We start from the raw sequence: 19,699 nt of genomic DNA on the forward strand, positions 1-19,699 counted from the left end.
TGAACTTGGGTATCTTATTTTCTTGGAGCTATTCAAATAAAATGATTAGGCAACAAAATGCTGCACGTAGGCAGGAGAGACAAAGAAGTGGACAAAATCTAGAGCAGATTAGTTCAGAAGTAAAAGGCTGCCTTTGAAGCATTGGGTTTTGGAACATGGTTGTAACTGGTGGCTCGAACGGGAGTTTTTGTTACGAAATAAGTGAATTAAACTGAGATTTGCAGCGTGTCTGGTTTGTTTTGCTGAAAGTCTTGGAGATGGTGGGTGATTTGGCTGGGAAATCCTCTGGGCTCGTGAAGCAGGATTTGCATGGTTGGGAAGCAGTTGGAAGGGCAGAGTACAATAGCATTTATGTTAAAATTGGGGTAGATTAACCCCAGAAGCTAATTCAGAGCTGCCTGACTGGATTGTTTCCCAGACATTATGAGAAGCAAACAAGTGCCTCATGTTGGCAGGAATGGCCCCTGTGTGACTTGTGGTGGGCACGCTGGGGGTCGGGTTAGGTTTGGTGAGACTAGGCAGGGGATATGGGCAGGACTTTCTGTTGGGTTCTGGATCCTCTTGCATCTCTCAAGACAGAGGATTTCCAGCTTTCTTCCAGAATTAGGCAGTTTGTCCTTCCTGGAAACAGGAGTCTAAAAAAATGCCTTTTAATTTGAGAACCTTGAAAACATGTTTTAGTGCCACCTCTTTTGATAAAGCGCATTATTGTTCAGATGAGCTTGTCTTCCTAAATGGGAATGAAAAAGGTAGATTGTGGGTATGTGTGCCAACGCATCTTGTTTGTACTTACATCTTCTCTAAGAAGAGTTTTCTGGTTATCCATTGAAGTGCATACCTGAACTGCGCCGTCAGTATAATTTTTGCCTTAGAGTAGGAATATTAGTCCTCTCTTCTGGCCCACGCTAAGCCCACTGGCAGCACTTAAGAAACAATAAATCATATCTTTTATTCCACACTAGATGAGAAACCCTTTAGCATACAAAGTCTGTTTCTTCAAGAGTAATTTGAAGTAATCCTAACTCTCCTCTGCGTTTGCTACCTCAAAACCTAAGGGATAAAGTTACTATTTTTGTTGCTGAAAAAATGTTCAGCAACACTTGCAATTGAATGTCACCCATACACGTTTAATTTAATAAGATGGTAATTTCATGTTAAATAAATACCAACTGAATATTGAAAACATATGCTCAAAGGATTTAAAATCCATGTAAGAGATACGTATCTCATCTACTGTTGTTGAACTGCAATAAATCTATGCAATAATCAAGTGCCAATTGTTTAACGTACAATAACTATTTTATTAAATCTCAGTGAAATGCATGTGCAGGACACTTAATTAAATGGAACTTGTTCCCAAATATTCTATTTTTCTTATTTTTGGAACATCTAGAGTAGAAAATTTACTGGCAGCTTACACCCAAGGGGCTAGTTATTACTCATGTAAAAATATGGCAAGCACTTCTTGTGCTATCAATAAATATCCATTTCATCGGGAAAGTAGCTGCTACCTCAGAGGTAGGGAAGAAAGAGAAAATATGTCACTTTGCTTGTTGTGAAATGAATCCGCAAAGCTGTTTTCTCCATCGGGTTGTTGGGCTCAGCTGTGTAACCCAAGCTTAGAACTTGCTTATAGTCCACTATTCCCAAGGCTAAGCCTGAGCAGTCGTCGGGGCCAGTCAGCAAATACTTGTGGTGTTTTTGTGTTCCTCTCTAAGAGTCTTTGTTTCACAGAGATGCTGTTGTTTTTTCCTTTAATCTTTCGATTGTTTTTGATAAGCATTGTTCTTGTCTGTGGGCGCCTGTGTTTTCAAATCAAGAAGGACCCATTAGCTCATCTAATCTGATCTCCTCATGTCACATAGTAAAGCATTTGGCCCAGTTACCCCTACGCTGACCCCTACTTTACTTGGCTAGTGCGTACCTTTTGGGAATGCAAACTGTTTTGTTCTGAACATATGAAAAGATGTTGGATTCACCAGTCCTTTCAACTCCTTAATGGTATATATGAGCAAAACATTCATCCTTTTATCTCTCTCACAAAGAATTTTATAAGTCGGCTTTTCATATAATGCCTTTCCATTGTGCAGAGAGCCAAGAGTTCCTCTTTTAGGAACACCCACTCATGTTGACTGAAACTCTTGCCAGCATTGCTTTGTAAGCCCTTCCCTGTGGGATTTGCTTCTTGGTAGGTGTTTTGTCCAGCCCCCAGCATAGTGAGGCCTCTATCTATTGATCCATCATTACAGATTGAATGCCAATACAAATAATGGGAAGAGTGATGTGCAAGTGTATAATCCTCACATTGGTCTTGCAGAGAGGGTTAAACTGTTGTAGAAAGGGTTAAACTCCTAGCAGGATTTGTCCAGCCCAGCTTTCTAGCAATGGGTGACCCATAGTTAGCCAACTCTTAATTCAAGTTTAAAGCATGGCTTTTAGATGGGCCTTTCCAGCTATCCATATACATTCAAAGGATGGGAGAGGTGAAGGAAATCACCTTTGATGTGAACCCTCTTGCACTATGAATTTTGGAGGATCAGTTTTTACAGCTATGAATATGGTGAAGGCCAAATATTGCCTCGAGTGCTGATGTAAAAGGTGGTTTGGTTAGTGGCTGTTGTCCAACTCATTTGTCTCACTATCATAAGGAAAGATTTCTGTGCTTGGCTGTATGCTTCTCATAGGACACACATTCTCTGTGGTACCCCAGTCCATGATGTTAATTCCTTGCATGCATTGATGAGTTGTTTGGGTGCTTCATGGCAAATGACTTGCTAATTTGCTAACACAGCACTTCAAAAGAAATCTTATCTCCACAGAAAGTGAATGTGTTTGGTATTAAATAATAAAGTATACATAACCCATGGGACTCTTAAAACTTATTTAACTTCTTCATAAACTTTACAATACAGTATGTGGATATTATAAATTACTTTCCATTCCAAGAAACTGTCCGGGCTGGTTGACCTTCCTTGGAATTTCCTCTTTGTAATTATGTTTAATGTGTTAATAAAGTTCACTTTGAACTGTATGATGGCAAATGGTCTCATAGGACGTGGGTCAGTGCTGGTGCGCTCACCATATGTGAAGCTTGACGTTAGCATGCAGTTTAGTTGAAGGAATAACAAGGCTAAGTCCAAACAATTGTAGGAGAAGTATCTCCTCCCCAGGTTAGCAGTAAAAGGGGTTCATGGAAAGTTAGGAATGTGGAGTGGGAAATCATTTAGCTTTCACTGCTAGGTGTTACTAAATTATAGTGCTAGGTTCGAGTCACTATCAAAACACCATATATCTAGAGGGTTTTCACACAGAGCTATAAATCATGTTTACTGCATGTATGAGTTGAATGAGTGCACGAACTTTGCAATGCAGTCCAGGAAAATATAATTACATGTGTGTGTGTTTTTGACTGCAAGAAATACGAACAGGAAGCTCCAGGCTATTCCACTGGTGTGTCTTAAATACACTTCTAGAAATTGTTTTTGCTGCTTCCCGGAAATAGCTGTTTGCTGAAGCAAATTGGCTTTCTTGGGTTTTACATACCTCCTTCTGCCAAGAAGTGGCAACCACCATCCCTTCCAAAGCACTGGGCGGGAGAGCAGGAATGCTGGTAAAGCAGAGTCAGCAGCAGAGCAGCAAGTGGGGCTTTTCTGTGGTATAGGATGGTGGATATAAATTGAAAATTGCCCAGCTGTTCAGTAGGACAGGTGTAGGATCTGTCTTTTATATAACGGGACAGAATGGAGATTCCAGTTGCTTGTATTTGTAAATGAGGCGAATAAATCTGCGCACTTGTCTGCATGTATATGAGCAGAAATATTTAAAATAAATGAGGTGATCACAGCATTTCCTTGTTAATGTTTGACTGGGCTTATATGATCTTGCACAGAAAGCTTGGTATCTGGCTGGGCTTGATGGCTTCTTTCTGGGTGTACTTACATGTATTTGCAGATGGGGAAACTACAAGAAAGAAAACAACTTGTTGGAAAATGTAGGTTTAAATTATATTTTAAGCCTGATTGCACCCTGGCCCTTGGAACTTTTGGCATGATCCCTTCTAGTAACTAAAATGATTTGAATGTGATGGGGCAAAGTTATATTTAGTTTGTATTTGGAGAAAGAAGAACGAACAGCCACAGGGGGAAGCAGCTGCATTCCCGTCACTTCTTCCCAAGGCACATCCATGGATATCAAACTCCACCCTCCCCCTTAGCCAACAAATGATTCTCTCAAACTATTGGGTTGAGGACAAGGGGGAGTGAAGAAAACCTGCCCACAGAAGGTTTGTGTCAAGGCAGGGCTTAGCCTACAGTAACAGTTCCTTCTGGTCACACAAGCATGGTGGGGCTCGAAAGCATGTTTCTTAGCAGTGTCCTATGGCCATAGAGAGCTGCTTTGCCTAATGGAAAATTGCAAGAATGGAAGCAAGAAACAGTGGTTGTTTTCCCACTATTCCCACCATTGCCCCTCCTTCCCTGACTATAAACGTGTGAAAATCCATGTTAGCACTTTTGTTGGAATACCTGCCTGGGGCCTCGGTTTTGACCCCTTCTCACATATCCCATGGCAAAATGCTGCAGAAGTAATCACTGCCTCCAGGAGCATGAGAGGTTGTAGATTCTCAGCACTTAAGGACTGATTTTTTTCAAGAATCACTGCCTAATGGCTAAGAAATAAGGGGGAATATGGTGTAGGAACACCTCCTCCAGGATTTACAGCAGGGCTAAAGAGCACTGCTCTCTCTTCCTATGGTTTGAAAGGATCCAGTCTGGAGCTTTGCCCTGTGGGTGCAGGCACATGGCAATTCATGGACACCTCCCCCCCCCCCGCCCCCCCATAGACAGAAAGATGGTATAAACTGGCATTAACAAATATTGTGTTGGTAGATATATGAGCTCACAATTGTAACAGCCTCGTCTAACAGAATGATTCAGGCTTGATGTAAGGAAAAAATTCTCTGCAATGAGGGTGGTAAAACACTGGTACAGGTTGCCCAGAGAGAGGGTGGATGTGCCATTCCTGGAGACATTTAAAGCCAGGCTGGATGTGGTTCTGGGCAACCTCATGTCCCTGCTTATGGCAGGCGGATTGGACTAGATGACCTTTGAAGGTCCCTTCCAACCCAGACTGTTCTATCATTCTATGATTTCAGCTTTTGAAACAATCCCTTGTGGTGTTGCTATCCAGGTCTTATAGGTTTGCCCTGATGCATAACCCACAAACAAGGCAAATGGCCATAAAACATTGCTCTCAAAGTATGTTAAATCATTCCTGCTCACATGCAACACAAAGTTAGAGCCTAGGATGGCTGAGGTTGTGGCACTGGCTGCTTGAGGAGTAATTGCATCTGCTATTTTCTGCTGCATTAGAGCACAGGACAGCAGAGGCAGCAACAAGGGATGGGAAGTTGGCAGCAGTCAGGGTTCAGCCTGCTTTTCCCTCTTTGTCAGCTGAAGGTAAAGCAGCAAGTGCTTTCCTTTGATTTTGCCTCTAATCAGCTATAGCAATGCATCCACCATATATGACCATAGGCTCTGCTCTCAGCTGTGAGCACACACATGTCCCAGTCCTGTGGGAGAGACCACCAATGGACACCCAAAGTCACTCATGGCAAGGCTGCCAAGTTCTAAGCACTCGGCTCTTATGGCCATATCATAGGCATATTGTGGGCCAGTTCTTTAATGTGCGGCACTCCCTTCGGTACCAGTGGTGCACATGAGAAATTGGGGTGCTCAGAATGGTTTTACTACATCTTTTTTGCTCTGTTCATACAGCAGAAGATGGAGCTGCCATAGGAAATTTAACTGTAGGGTAACCTGAGTCATTCTGGGCAGGTTAATGTGTGGATTCAGAGTGGGAATACCGTATAGTGTGGGATTTCATGGTACACTGTATGATGCAGCTCTGTGTCAGCAGCACCAGCTGCACAAGGGATGCTGGAGAAGGGCCTTTTTACAAAGCACACTTCCCCCTCTCCACCTCCTTCCCTCTAAATACTGACAGTGCAGAGCAGGGAGATGTGCCAAAGTGTATCTTGACTTGAAGAGCATTCATCTGCCACTGCTGCAATCCGAAGGCAGGGCTGGGCTGTGCAGATACGTAGTGAAATAAGACCCGGTGGATGCCTGTACATTAGGAAGAGAGACGGAGATCCGTGACGATATCAACATTTTATTCTTGCTTAGACATCTACAGGAGGCCCAACTATCGCTGTCTTGCCAGGGCCTCTGAAGCTCTCATTGCAGAGAGAGAGCACTGCTTGCACAGAAAGTTATTAAGGCAAAGATGTTGGGTAGTAAAATGGGAATATTTACAGCACCAAATTAACAGAAGAAAGGTTTTAGCATCTTTATCCTGGGGCTGTACCTTATTGAGGAGCGCATGCAGATGTATCTGGCAAAGTACAGCACGGAAAAGGAGGGTGAGGTGGATTTTTATTCCTCATCCTGATAAAGTCACTGGAGGGGGGGGATAGTGAAGGGCTGCAGAGGACCAAGCTGGTGTGTTTCTTTTCAGACAGAAAGGCCCTAAGAAATGCAGCCTTTCCTAAATGTCATAAAGGTCTGTGAATAGATCCTGTGACAGGGCACGATCCAGAGATTCCTCAGAATGAAAGGTCAATCGAAGGAAAATGACATCTGGGAGAACCAATCTTACTGCTGACCCAAACATGTGACGGATCCAGAAGCAAGTCTGGTGCCATTGGGAAAGCTGCTTCTGCAGCCTGCCCCAGTGAGGCACATGACGTGACTGGGAAACTATCTGATTCCTCCAAGTCTCAGAATTCATCAGGAGTCAACCTGAATGTCGGAAGGAAAAGGATTTTGAAGGAGCTACAGCAGGTTTCCAAGTCAGGAGGAGGGTGCTGTCTCTCCAAAGTCCCTGCGTGACCTACACCAAACATTTTTTCCCTAGCACTAAATATAGATCTGTTTTTGCTATTTGAATATGCATGGTGTAGTATCCTGGCTCATGAGCAGATTGCAATGAAGCTACTCTTAAAGTCTGGTTTGGTTCAGTAGGGCTCTAAGGTAGAAAGGACCTCTCCAAGGGCCAACCCAGAATTCCAACAAGGCTGTGGAACTGCCTGGACATTTCTGTTCCTTTACACTGAGTGGGATGGTGCACCATGTAGGGAAATGTAACAGGATTTGGGGCTGGATCCTCACCTGGTATTGGTGAATTCTGCTTTATCAAAGCCAAGCACACATACACACCATCCTCCCGATGGGTGGATTTTCTCTTTAAAACACTCAGCATCATGGCTTGTGTCAGATCAGCATTCAAAGGATCTTGGCATTATGTCTCCATCCACAGAGCTGGAGCGTTCTCATAGCAGCCTTCCAGTATCTGAAGGGGACCTATAAAGATGTTGGGGAGGGATTCTTCATTAGGGACTGTAGTGATAGGACAAGGGGTGATGGGTTCAAAATGAAACAGGGGAAGTTTAGATTGGATATAAGGAAGAAATTCTTTACTGTGAGGGTGGTGAGGTACTGGAATGGGTTGCCCAGGGAAGTTGTGAATGCTCCATCCCTGGCAGTGTTCAAGGCCAGGCTGGATGAAGCCTTGTGTGATATGGTGTAGTGTGAGGTGTCCCTGCCCATGGCAGGGGGGTTGGAACTGAATGATCTTAAGGTCCTTTCCAACCCTAGCTATTCTATGATTCTGTGCACTGCTGGATAGGCAGGATTTCTCATGGTGTTTTGCCAGTCCCCTTGGAGAATGGAAGGGCACTGTCACTCTCGAGATGCAATCCCAATGGTGTTTGCAGAAGAGGTACAGAGATGAGTGTTATTTTTGCCAAGGACTGACTTCTTTAGAGTAAGTGCTCTCAAGATCCCCACTCTGGTTCTTGAGTAGTTCATCAGAATCTGAATGTGTCTAAGACCCGTTGTTTTAACCAGGCTCTTAGTTGAAATAATTAATGAGTTTCAATCTAGTTCATGACTCTCTTCTCAGCTTGAGCAGCATGTCTGCTCTCCAGCAAAGCTGCAAAACTCATGGGTGAGATTCAGCATGAGTAACTGCAACAGCAGTTCTGTAGTCATTCATGAGCTGGACTGCATGTGCTGCCTTAGTCATGCTGGAGAAAATTCATACAAGCATTGGAATAATAGGAATTAGTCATGAGGAAGTGCAAATACGAGCTCTGTAGCTTACCCCATGTGAGTCCAATGCTGCAAAACACTAGGAGCAGGAGTCAAATATGAGGGAACGGTTCCAAATCCCACAAACATCTTGTGGGTTTTGGGTGCAACTCAGCATCAGCAATCCTTAGCAAAACATTTTGTCCTTATGCAAGAGCAGGGCATTTATTATCACACCCATTAATAGATTGTTCTGGGAAGAGCATTGGTATTGCAGTTTGTGTGGGGAACTTGTGCAATAAAAAGGCAGAAAAGGCAGATGCAGGAGAAAGACTGCTTCAACTTTTTTGGGAAGAAATTCCTATTTAATTCAGCTGTGGGGCCATTCCCACTGCTGAAATCTTTATCACTTCTGTTTTTTGAGTGTTGGCCTATCCAAGTGCATCCTGTTATCGAATGGCAAACAGTGTGCTCACTCTGTGACATTCCAGGGACACTGTTTTGCATGAAATTATCACGTTTAACAAAGAACAAATATTTGTCAGTTGGGTCAAACCAGCAGGGTTGCTAAGGGAGTTTATGAAAATATCCTCTTTTGGACTGTAAACGATGTTAATGTGTCAGGTTATGCTGTGTCTTTTGGTGAAGTGCTACCCAAAGAGTACTTTGTGTCCAACAACTGCAGGCTCATGCATCTCAGCAAAAACCCATCTGGTGACTATTAAGGGGAATTACTGTACATACAACATGAAAGGATTGAAATATGGGGGGGTTAGGGGGCAGTGTTTTGTTTTAAGTGCCAGTGCTGTTACTAATTTTGCCTTCAGGATAGGTGTTAAGTTTAAAGCAACTACAGCTGCTTTACCAAATACAGCTGAACATTTTGTGTATTGGCCTCTTCCTTGCTATAGTAAAATGAGGGTGCTGTGGAAAAGCAAAAAACACTCAGAATCAGGCTTCCCTGGTGGATTATCATGAGCTGATGATGATGGCAAGGCTACGGCTTCATGTCTTGCACAAAGGAGTATCTCTGTTGGTTTATCCTTCTGTAATTGCCTGCATTTTAGCCTTGGTTGTAAGTGATTTTTGGTAAGCACCTTTCACTTTATCTCTGTTTAACAGTCAGTGCAGTGACCTGATTGATGACTTGTCTTTAAATCAGTTCTGTGTCACCAGCAAAAGCAGTAACAGCTCCTCCTCTCTCTGTTCTTCCTTAGGCCCCCCAAGGATTGCGGATAAAGTGATTCACCGCCAGTCTGTGAGGCTAGGGAGGACCATCAAGCTCCTGTGCCCAGTGGAGGGTGACCCCCCACCCCTCACCATGTGGATGAAGGATGGACGCACTATCCACAGTGGCTGGACAAGGTTCCGAATCCTTCAACAAGGGCTGAAAATTAAGGAGGTGGAAAGTGAGGATGCGGGGACCTACATCTGCAAAGCCACCAATGGCTTTGGCAGCACCAATGTGAACTACACCCTCATCGTGATTGGTGAGTAGAGCTGGAGAAAAGGCAGGCTTCACCTACTCTTGGATAAGAGAGCAAGCTGATCTCTGTGTGGCTGTCAGTGACTGCAGATTTGCTTTGCTAATCATTTACTGACCTCCACTCTTAACTGGCCCTTTCCAGTGTTTGAGGATTGCCAGAGCTGGCTACATTGCTGCACATCTTCTGCTGCAGCCGGCTGCAGGCAGATAAGATTACGCAGTGCCAAAGGTTACAAATAAACAGGAATGATGCAATAGTCACTAGGGTCCAGATCACAATGAATTCCACACAGGAAAGGCTGTGTGATAAGGAGAGGTCACGCTGATCTCTATGTTTGCTGTTGTAGTTCTCAAAACAAATGTTGAGGCACCCGTATAAAGGCATACAGCTGGAAGATCCATGTATTGAGCTTCTGCAAAGCATGGTGTCTTCGGGAATAATAATATCAAGGTTAAAACAAAGCTCAGAGCTGGCGTATGACCCAGGGATGTGCAGCTCCTGAGAAATCTCCCTGGTGGAGGCAGGATTATAAAAGCTTCAGATCCTGTCTTGGTGGCCATGGATCCACAGGCTGCACTTTTGAGCATCTTCAAAGGGCTTGCTTGACCTGGCAATGGTATTCTGGGGTTATCTTCTGAGCTGGGAATTCCTGAAGGCCCCTAAGATGCTTTGGATAATCAGAGATTTTGCTGCTGTGCCTGTCATGGAAATACGCTCATTGGTCCTTGTCTGTGAGAAGGGAAAGAGCTGGATGAAAATGTGTGTGCTGAAAGATGCTGAGGGAATAGAGAGGGTTACAAAGCATGGGGTGAGATCAGGTATTGCTCATCCTATTTCCTCATCAGGACTCCAAGTATATGGTCTACATAGTTCTGTTTCTCACAAACAGTGGAAGAGAGGACAGGATTTAGGGCATTTTCCATCTGCTGCTGGTTGGCACTTGGCCTGGTTTTGTTCTATTTCTCCTTCTTCCCCTCTGCAGTAGGAGTGCTGTTATGGACTCAGAGCATGTAGCAAACACTTGGTGCTGCTTGATGGAGGATTATCACCCGATAACAGGGTGATTCTTGGAGAATGCACTTTGCTTGAAAGCCAGTAAGGGAAAGAAACCAGAATGTGAATGTCTTATCAGGAAAGAGATGTTTTGGGGAGGGAAACCCTCTTGTGACACTACTTCTGTAGCATCAATGGCAGAGAGCCACAAAAGCCATCTTATAGTTTATATACTTTGCAGATTTGTTTTTTCCCATTCATCTCTTTCCTGTACATGTTCATCATCTTTGCTGCAGTGAAAAAAGTGGATATAATCTATAAAGTGTCATGTCTATACAGACTTATTTTGGACACACTTTCCAGACGGTTTGGTGCAGAGAAAGGGATGCTACAAGAGCCTGCTTCACTCCTGCTTGTGTTTTTGCAGTATGTGGAGGTTGCCAAAGTTTTTGATCTTCTGTATCATACAGCATCTTCTATAAAGCTCAGGGCCCAAGCCACATCCCATTATTCCAAGGCAAAGAGACATCGAGGTATCTGAGTCAAAGAAAGCTCTGACTATTCTTGGTAGCACAACAGAAACAAATGAAAGGGAAAAGCCTGGAGGCAGAGGGTAAAAGTTGGACTAGAATTCAGGAAAGATTGAGGCAAAACCTCCAATTCAGTTGCTCGGGGAAATGGGATTATCAAATTTAATTGTGTTAAGAACAATAGTGTTCATTATATTTGGCACTGAAAAGCCCTGGGCACAAACACTAGTTATTTAGAGCCTCATCGGGCAGCTATGGAAGGAAATGGCAAGCTCCCGCTGGTCCTCTGTGGGTGTGAGATTGAGCCCTGTGCAAACAAAAATTGATCACCAAGTGCCAAGAAAAGGGTAACTTTAAACTAAAAGTGTGGCAGACATATGGGCTGAGTTATCATTCATCTCCATGCATCCTTGTTGTAATGCTGCTTAAACCCAACACTTCTTAGGCTCTGTGCACCTTCCTTCTTTGACTAACAGTGTACCCTTGTGCACTGTTGTTGCTCAAACCATTTTTGATGGATTGCTTATGTGCCTTTTCTCCAGTGGTACAGAATGTGTTCATGTAATGTTTCAAACCAATTGCTTTTCACTAGAGCAATTTCCCCTGAAAACAAGTGCTCCCTCACTGTCTTTCTTGCCAAAGTCTGTGAGTAAACACATGGTATCACTGACTTGTTCTTTCAAGGAACCCAAATGTTTGTGTTGACCAGATGCTTGTGTTCATCTTGGTGAAAATGCTTTTGGTTGAGAGCAAATTAATCCTTTGTTGACTTTTGAGAAGGAGGCAGTGATTTAAAACCAACTGCATGTCAGTTTTGAGGATGAAGAGCAAATCGATGGAGCTGTTTTGTTTGTGCCCCGGAAAGCACAAACTTCATTAGGCTGAGTGGCTTTTTGAACCATATGGTCTTTTTATTCTCCTACTCCTTCAAAGGAGAAAAAGCCCTCTTATTCCAACTTTACTGCTGACACCAAACATGTAAACCCATGCAGGTGTCAGACATGGGCAAGGTGTTTAAGATATTAAAACTAGAATAGCATTAAAGAGTTCATTAAATGCTGGAACTTGGAAAAGATAAAACTGATTTTTACCTTAAAGCATCCTGGAAACTTAAGCAATAATATTTGGAATTGATACAGTAGCTCATTGAAAGGTTTTGGACTTATTCTATATGCTTTTAACAGAGCTCTGCCACACTGCTGGAAATGTCACACCTGCGTTATATACGTGTACACTGCAACAGGATAAGATGAAAGTTTACCCAATGTTCTACAAAGAGCTGAGACAAAATTTCATCAGCCCTGAACCTCTCTGCCTGCATTCAATGCTATATAACTCTTATTAATCTTAGCTCTGTAACCCATTATTTGTATAGGGAACCAACAAAAACTGTGACATGGTACATAGGAATAAGAAGGGCAATGGTTCCACCAACATTAGTGGGTGCTGGCAGACATGGCAAAGATGAGCTCCCTTGTCTCCATTGCAGGTCGGTCTCTGTGAGATGTATTAAATTTGGTATAAGCCTGTTTGAATGTTGCTTTGTGGCTTTCATGACTGATCTTGCTTGCAAGCAGCCAGCTCACGGCCTGAGCAGAGCAAACTTAAGTCTGCCTCTGCATGTCTGGTAGACATACCTACATGTTGCCTGGCCAGAGAACTTCTCAGTCTGCAAATGTGGATGAGACAGATTACTGTGATTTTACAATAGTAACTAAGGCAAAGAGAGGCCAGGTGATTAGTCCAAGGTCACATAAAATATGAGCTGTAGCTCAGAGTTGAGTCTACAACTCTTAAATCTCATTCTGAAGGACCGTTCCTCCATCATAACACTTGCTAAACTCTTTTCTTACTAATTTAGCATCTTTGTGCTGCTGTGTTGGAAGGGAGTCTTCTCTTATTCTAGTTTTTTGATCTTCTTTCTCAGACAAAGGTTTTGCCAACCCCGATGGTAGCAGTTGGTTTCTGCCCTGCTTATTTCCCCATCTTCTCAGACAATGAGGTCTGGATCCCAAAGATCCAAGGAATCCTTCTCTAATACATCCCTGCATGAAATGTAAGCCAGTAAAAGCAGATAACCAATATAAGTCAAATTTACAATTTCCTCTCCTAGCCAGCCTTAATAGTTTCTGTGGCTTACCACAAGATTTGGGATGCCAATTACACTGCAGACAGATTTACAAATGCTGGAAGAGGAACTTCTTTTTAATCAGTATTAAATCAGCAGTGCAGTTATTAAGTACAATGGTTCTTTTTTTTGTGGAGAATTATCTGTAGCTCATCAAAACAAATGTGCTGTACCTTTCCAGAAAGTTATTTTACAGTGATGCCCATGAAAATCTTGTCTTTAAGGGTTTTTTTCCCAGCTGAATCAATTCAGAAGAGTTGATTTATGATCTGCAGGTGTGAAAAAGTTACTTTATTTGGGTTTTAGATGCTTGGTTGAAACCTGTGGTTTCTTTACTGTGGAATAAAACTCCCTTGCCAGTGTGCTCTTAAAGGAAGCCTGAGGTCAAAGAGGAAGAAACACAATGTTTGAATAGCTGCTCACTATTTGAAAACTGCCCACCTTGTGTGCTGCATGGAGGTATGTTCTGCAGAGAAAAATAGCATGTGATGGTGTAAAACTGAAGCCTGTATCAGGCTGTGACCAGCTTGGAGAAACTGTGAGGCTTCACATATGGAGCCATCGCATGCTCCAGCCAACAAGCCATCCTGGGAAAACTTAGTCCAAATAGGTGAGATTTGCCTGACTTATAAATAACTGAAAACAAAGTCTTCTAACAAGGAAATGCTGGACAGCCTTCACTGCCGTCTCTTGCAATTGCTGTTTATTATTGCAATAATAAACACCATCACTTGTTCCAGAAGTCTGGTCATTCTCTGAAAGGAAAATTGTTGGTGAACAGCTGTAGGAAGGACTATCAGTAAATATTTATGCTGTAGCATAATGACCTCTTTCACTAATGCTCAGCACAGAGGACTTTTCACTTGCAGAAGTGTTATGAGCCAAGTCCTGCAAGGTGTTCCAGCATTGCAACACGCAGGGCTATTGCTACAGGTGCTGCCAGTAAATACTTCATCTTGCATCAGTTGCTCAACCAAGTGATGAAAGATCCAACTCTCTATTTTCGCATCTGCCTGCATGTTTCTTATAACCTTGCAGCAAAGAAAAAGGAAGCAGCAACAAGAGAAGGGTTTGGGATTGTCTTTGCGCTGTCGACTTCTTGCTTTGCTTAGGGTTTGTAAACTGCCAAAGACAAATCTTGCTCTTGTGCATGTCAACACAAGAAGGATCAACATTTAAATCCAAGGAACAGCTGCTCCAGTGTTTCTCTTTCTTGCCCCATGTCTCTGACTGCTGCAATTGCTTTTTGCTTTTCTTTGGATTTATTTGGAGGAAGATTTTGGTGAAGAACCCATCATCCATCCAGTCTGCACCCCCTCTTGTGCCTGGCCCTCTGAGAGACTGAGCCTCTTGGCTCCATTTGGGCTGTGGACTGATAAAATCTTGATGCAGAGAGCAGGAGGAAAAGTGCAGCTTGTTGTCCTACAGCTCTGATGGGCTGTTCAGAAATTGAGCTACATCTCATTTTCAAACAAATCAAATTTACCATTAAACGTCTGCTGTCTGCCTGCTGCAATTGATTGCTTTGAGAATCTTCCCTGACATCAGATGATTTATCTTTAAAGTAGCTTTTTCCTGCTGAGCCAGCTGCTATTTTATGCTTTTTTTTTACAGCTTGTCCAGAGACAGCTCTCTTTGATAACAGACGTGTGTGAAAAATTTGCATTAAAATAACCTCTTTTTTTTTTTTTTTAAACAGTCAGCATAAGTATCCTAAAAAAAAATCATGGCAATGTCTGAATGGGTGTTTATTTAAATGTGCTTTTTTTTCTGCTTACAGTAGTAGAAAATAATGTGTGAAAAAAGTGCCAAGTACAGTAAAATATGGTTTGTATTACAGTTCTCCATTGAAGTAATCAATCCACGTCTCAGAACTCATTTACAGTGCAAAAGCTGAGAAAACATTTGTAGCCCAGAGTCAGGTGCCTCCAGCCATCTTGGAAAAGCATGACAAATTCATTGGTGTTTGGGTTTTGGCCTCTTACTAAACTTGGGGGATCAGAGAGAGATGCGCTCGGCAAGAAGATGTGAATCAACATTGAGTCAGCAATGTGTGTACCAAGGGACTGCTAATGCTAAGCAAAAACTGGAATGAGTCAACTCTTAAAAAGGGGGGGAAAAAAGGTGCTGTATTTGCATTTGAAAAGAAGATGGTGTAGCTTGTGCTGATCGTGCTATGGAGTTAGCAATCCTTCTTTAGCGCATTTACTTCAACCCAAAGTGTGAAAGGCAGCCCATCCAGCGTGGGACCGTTAACACAATCACAGGGTCTATAATCATGACTAATGATGATTAGTCAGTTGTTATATGGAAATGAAGAATTCCTTGTGACAATAAACAGTAACGAAGTTCTCGTGTTTAATTTGCTAAGGCCCCAATCCGGCAGCTGGATCTACGTTGGTGGCCTCCTGTGCGTACGCAGTGTGATTAACACCAGATGAGGATCTGGCCATAGTCACTGATGCTTAGTAATGGTTATGTTGCTAATTAAAGCTCAGATTGTTTTTTGGCCTTTGGGAGCCTTAGTTTACTACTCGAGGCCTAGCAATTGCAATCATTACACAAGGACTTCTTGTCCCCGTGTGGTGTGGTGTCACTAGGTCACAGTAACCCCTCTGTGGAGATGCAGGTTCATAAGAAGACCTGTCTTCGTTGTGTTACTAAGTGATGTTGTCCTGCATGTCAGCCTGTGGGAAGAGACTGTCAATGTGCATGAACTGATTCCATTGACTAGAGGAATCAATGAAGTCCTTGGAACAGAAAATGTGTGTATTGCCATGTTTTGGTGCAAACTCATAGCTAGAAACTTGTTCACTTGGAAATGAAGCTCCTTTTCCACTGGAAGTGACTCATCATTGACTAATGATGCCCTCACCCAGTCAATGGCTCTTCTTTCTGGGTGTTTATTAGTGTAGACATCAGACACACACCCTGACCAGACTTGGTGTGCTTAGCAGCACAAACATGCTAAAAGCAATCTAAAAGCAATCAATCAAGAGTTCCTATCCTCTGAATTTCAGTGGTGCTTCATTTCCTCCTCATTTGGGGAATCCCACTCACAGCACAACAAAGTCCCTGTCCCCATATGCAGTATGTCTTGGACAATGTATGACCCATATGCAGAGTCTTGGACAATGTCCACTGTCTGGGAGAGGGAAGAAGGAGAGAGAAATGCTCCAAAATGAAATGGTGACTCTTCCTGGGTTGCTGTAGAAAAATGATTTCACTAGTTTTCATCATTTTGACAGTGCTACCTTAGATTGTTGTCACAACAGCCCATAATAATTTGTTCTTGAAAAGCTCTTTCTCCAGAAAAAGGTGATGATGTGAGTACCAGTATTAGCTGTAACTATCCTAAAAATGACTGATCAAAAATGTAGCACCAGGTGATTTGATGGATGGCTCTTGCTGAATGGGTGTAAAAGGCTGGAAAAATCACAGCTGGGCAGCAGCCTTGTTTCTCCAAGTCCAGATCCACAATGTAACTCAGTGTTAATGCTGTATAATGTCCACAGTTTTTACAAGATCTTTGTTAGGTTTTATTAGTTTCATTTGATTTTATAACAAACTTTACAGTATGCTTATCAATACATCATGTTCTGGCTAACAAAAGCCGCACTGTTTAAGTTGATCTCTTTTTTTCCCTTCGTGAAGCTGTAACATAGAAGCCAAGTTAAGAAGGTGACAACACCTGTTCACAATTTAAAGGAAATGAAAAGATTTTTTTCCATGGATGTAAGCATGAAATTCATACATATCTGTATGGATATATAATTTCCCACCATACTCCATCCTGTGGTAGACTGTGGCAACCAGAGCTGCAGCCAGTGTAAATTCGAGGCATGCAGGACATATGGATGTGTTTAGCCCACAATCCTTTGCAGATGCTTTGGAGTGTGTAGAGGCTGCTACACCCATGCAAATAATAAGCTGCAGCTCTGTTTGCTGCACAAATATTGCTTGGGAATGAAAGCAATATACACAATACTGGGCAGGCTGATATTAAAAGCGTGTTTTGATCTGAGCAATTTATGACTTCCTTCTATTAAATGATATTAATAGAATTAGCCTCTGATCCCAAAAAGTTTGTGGTTTACATCTCGGGTTTTTCTCATATGTCTGAGGCTAAAAACATCTTTTCCCTCTGACTTTATAAAATCATAGAATAGTTAGGGTTGGAAAGGACCTTAAGATCATCTAGCTCCAACCCCCTGCCATGGGCAGGGACACCTCACACTAAACCATGTCACCCAAGGCTTCATCCAACCTGTCCTTGAACACTGCCAGGGATGGAGCATTCACAGCTTCCCTGGGCAACCCATTCCAGTGCCTCACCACCCTTGCAGTAAAGAACTTCTTCCTTATATCCAGCCAAACTTCCCCTGTTTAAGTTTTAACCCATTACCCCTTGTCCTATCACTGCAGTCCCTAATGAACAGTCCCTCCCCAGCATCCTTATAAGCCCCCTTCAGATACTGGAAGGCTGCTATGAGATCCCCATGCAGCTTCTGTTCTCCAGTCTGAACAGCCCAAACTTTCTCAGCCTATCTTCATACGGGAGGTGCTCCAGTCTCCTGAGCCAGGGTCATCTTTGTTACGATCTTCCATACATTTAATGAACAGCATTTCCGTCCATGTGGACAGAGCAATTCTGATGTGCACAGCCACTGATTTGTCCACGTCTATAGATCTATAATGCTGCATCAGTGAGTAAAGCCATAGCAGTCCCTGGTCAAAGCAGGTGACATGTATGTATGTAAAAAGCAGGCATACAGATGGTGGTCTAGATTACCAGTCAAGATCTGTTATGACTGCAGGTTTTATGAGTATTTTGATTAATAGCATCCCTAGTAATGAGAAGCCATCAAGCTAGTTGTAGACCTGGTCATCAATGGTTTTGAGATATCTACCAACTTGCCAACCATCCAAGATGACCATCTTTCTCAAGTAGCAGCCTCTTTCAGTTGACTTTCCTATTGTCCTCCCCTTTTCCTGATTGTGTTTCCTTGGCACTTGCTCTCCATCCCTCTATTGCTTGCCAGAGGCTGGGGGCGAAGGACTTAGCATGGCCTTGTTGGACTCTGAGGACCACTGAAGCTGAGTTTCACTGTGACACAGTGTCTTCAGGACACAGTGCTCCAGAGAGAACTGTGCCCCATTTCCTAATGCCTAGGGGAAAGCTTTAAGATGACAGAGGGGAGATTTAGGTTAGATATTAGGTAGTTGTTTTTCCCTGTGAGGATGCCCAGAGAAGCTGTGGCTGCCCCATCCCTGGCAGTGTTCAAGGCCAGGTTGGACACAGGGGCTTGGAGCAAGCTGCTCTAGTGGAAGGTGTCCCTGCCTGTGGCAGAGGTTTGGAACTGGGTGAGCTTTAAGGTCCCTTCCAACACAAACTATTCCATGACTTCATGATCATACAGCTCTGCTGTTCTCTATTTGTCCAGTAAATACCACAGTTACTGGGGTTTTAGCCAAATTTCAGACCTATTGATATCAGTTAACTCAGAAATACACAAGTGGCACACTTGTAAATTAAGGCACAGTGTATAATATTTATTATAGGGAGAACAGCACCAAGTTGGGCTATTTTATAAGGTGAAGCTTGAATGTTGATTTTGGAGACTCCCCCTTTATGTGTAAACGTACATATGTACCACTGACTGCTCACATGGTGCTTCTTGATCTATGCATGCAGGTATGTTGCTTGTTAAAATGTAGGTTCTTCAGGAGGTATATTTTTACATTCCTGCAGGGTCTGGTTCTCTACCTTTCCTGTGCTGTCTTTGGCATCAGCATTAAGAAAGAGATGAAAAAAGAAGGAAAAAATCAACCAACAAAACTTCTGGCAATTAGTGTCTAAACCTATTTTTAAATCAGCTTTATTTTTGTTTCAGGAGAGAAAGAGAGCATTCTGCGTTGTGCTTGATGAACAATATCATTGTGCTAGAACCCTTTTCAATTCTCCTTTATAATAACGTGGGTTCCATAGTGAGAAGATCTGAGTGTTTATGTTATATACTTTTGGCAATAAATTTGGAAAAGAGGACGAGGGAAAAAAAAAGCACTAATCCCAGGAGTCCTGAAACCTACACTCCTTCTTAAATGTACCCTGTTAAATACATTAAGTCCCTTGCAAACATCCATCTATCAGCAGTTGAGAGTTTGTAAAAGGTGTACTTTGTTCTGAACTCCCTGCCCTACTGATTATGCACAGTTCTTTTATTCTGTGAATAGGATGACGACCCCTTAGCCTGGTAATGATGACAGATTTATGTATTTTAACACCCAGACGCTGCTGTATTTGCTAAGGGCTGCCAGACTCCAGCAGTGCTGCAACTGTAGTTTATTTTCATTGTCAGTTTGTGCTGCTTTTTAAGGTGTTCTGCAGCCACTGGAAGCAGTGCCGCCGCTGCTCACTGAGGTTGAGATGTCAGGATGTTAAGAGCATAAGCCACCATCCTTGGACTGTTT

General features: G+C 42.8%; 1 protein-coding gene across 1 annotated transcript in view; it reads left to right on the forward strand.

The window, feature by feature from the left end:
- Positions 1–19,699, forward strand: part of FGFRL1 (fibroblast growth factor receptor like 1) — a 175,617-nt gene that overhangs the window by 77,162 nt on the left and 78,756 nt on the right. The window contains exon 3 of the mRNA XM_034064941.1: positions 9,308–9,580. Coding sequence (XP_033920832.1) covers positions 9,308–9,580 — 273 coding nt within the window. The remainder of the gene's footprint in view (positions 1–9,307; positions 9,581–19,699) is intronic.

Source organism: Melopsittacus undulatus, chromosome 7, assembly GCF_012275295.1.
Source record: "Melopsittacus undulatus isolate bMelUnd1 chromosome 7, bMelUnd1.mat.Z, whole genome shotgun sequence".
NCBI classification, from domain to species: domain Eukaryota; kingdom Metazoa; phylum Chordata; class Aves; order Psittaciformes; family Psittaculidae; genus Melopsittacus; species Melopsittacus undulatus.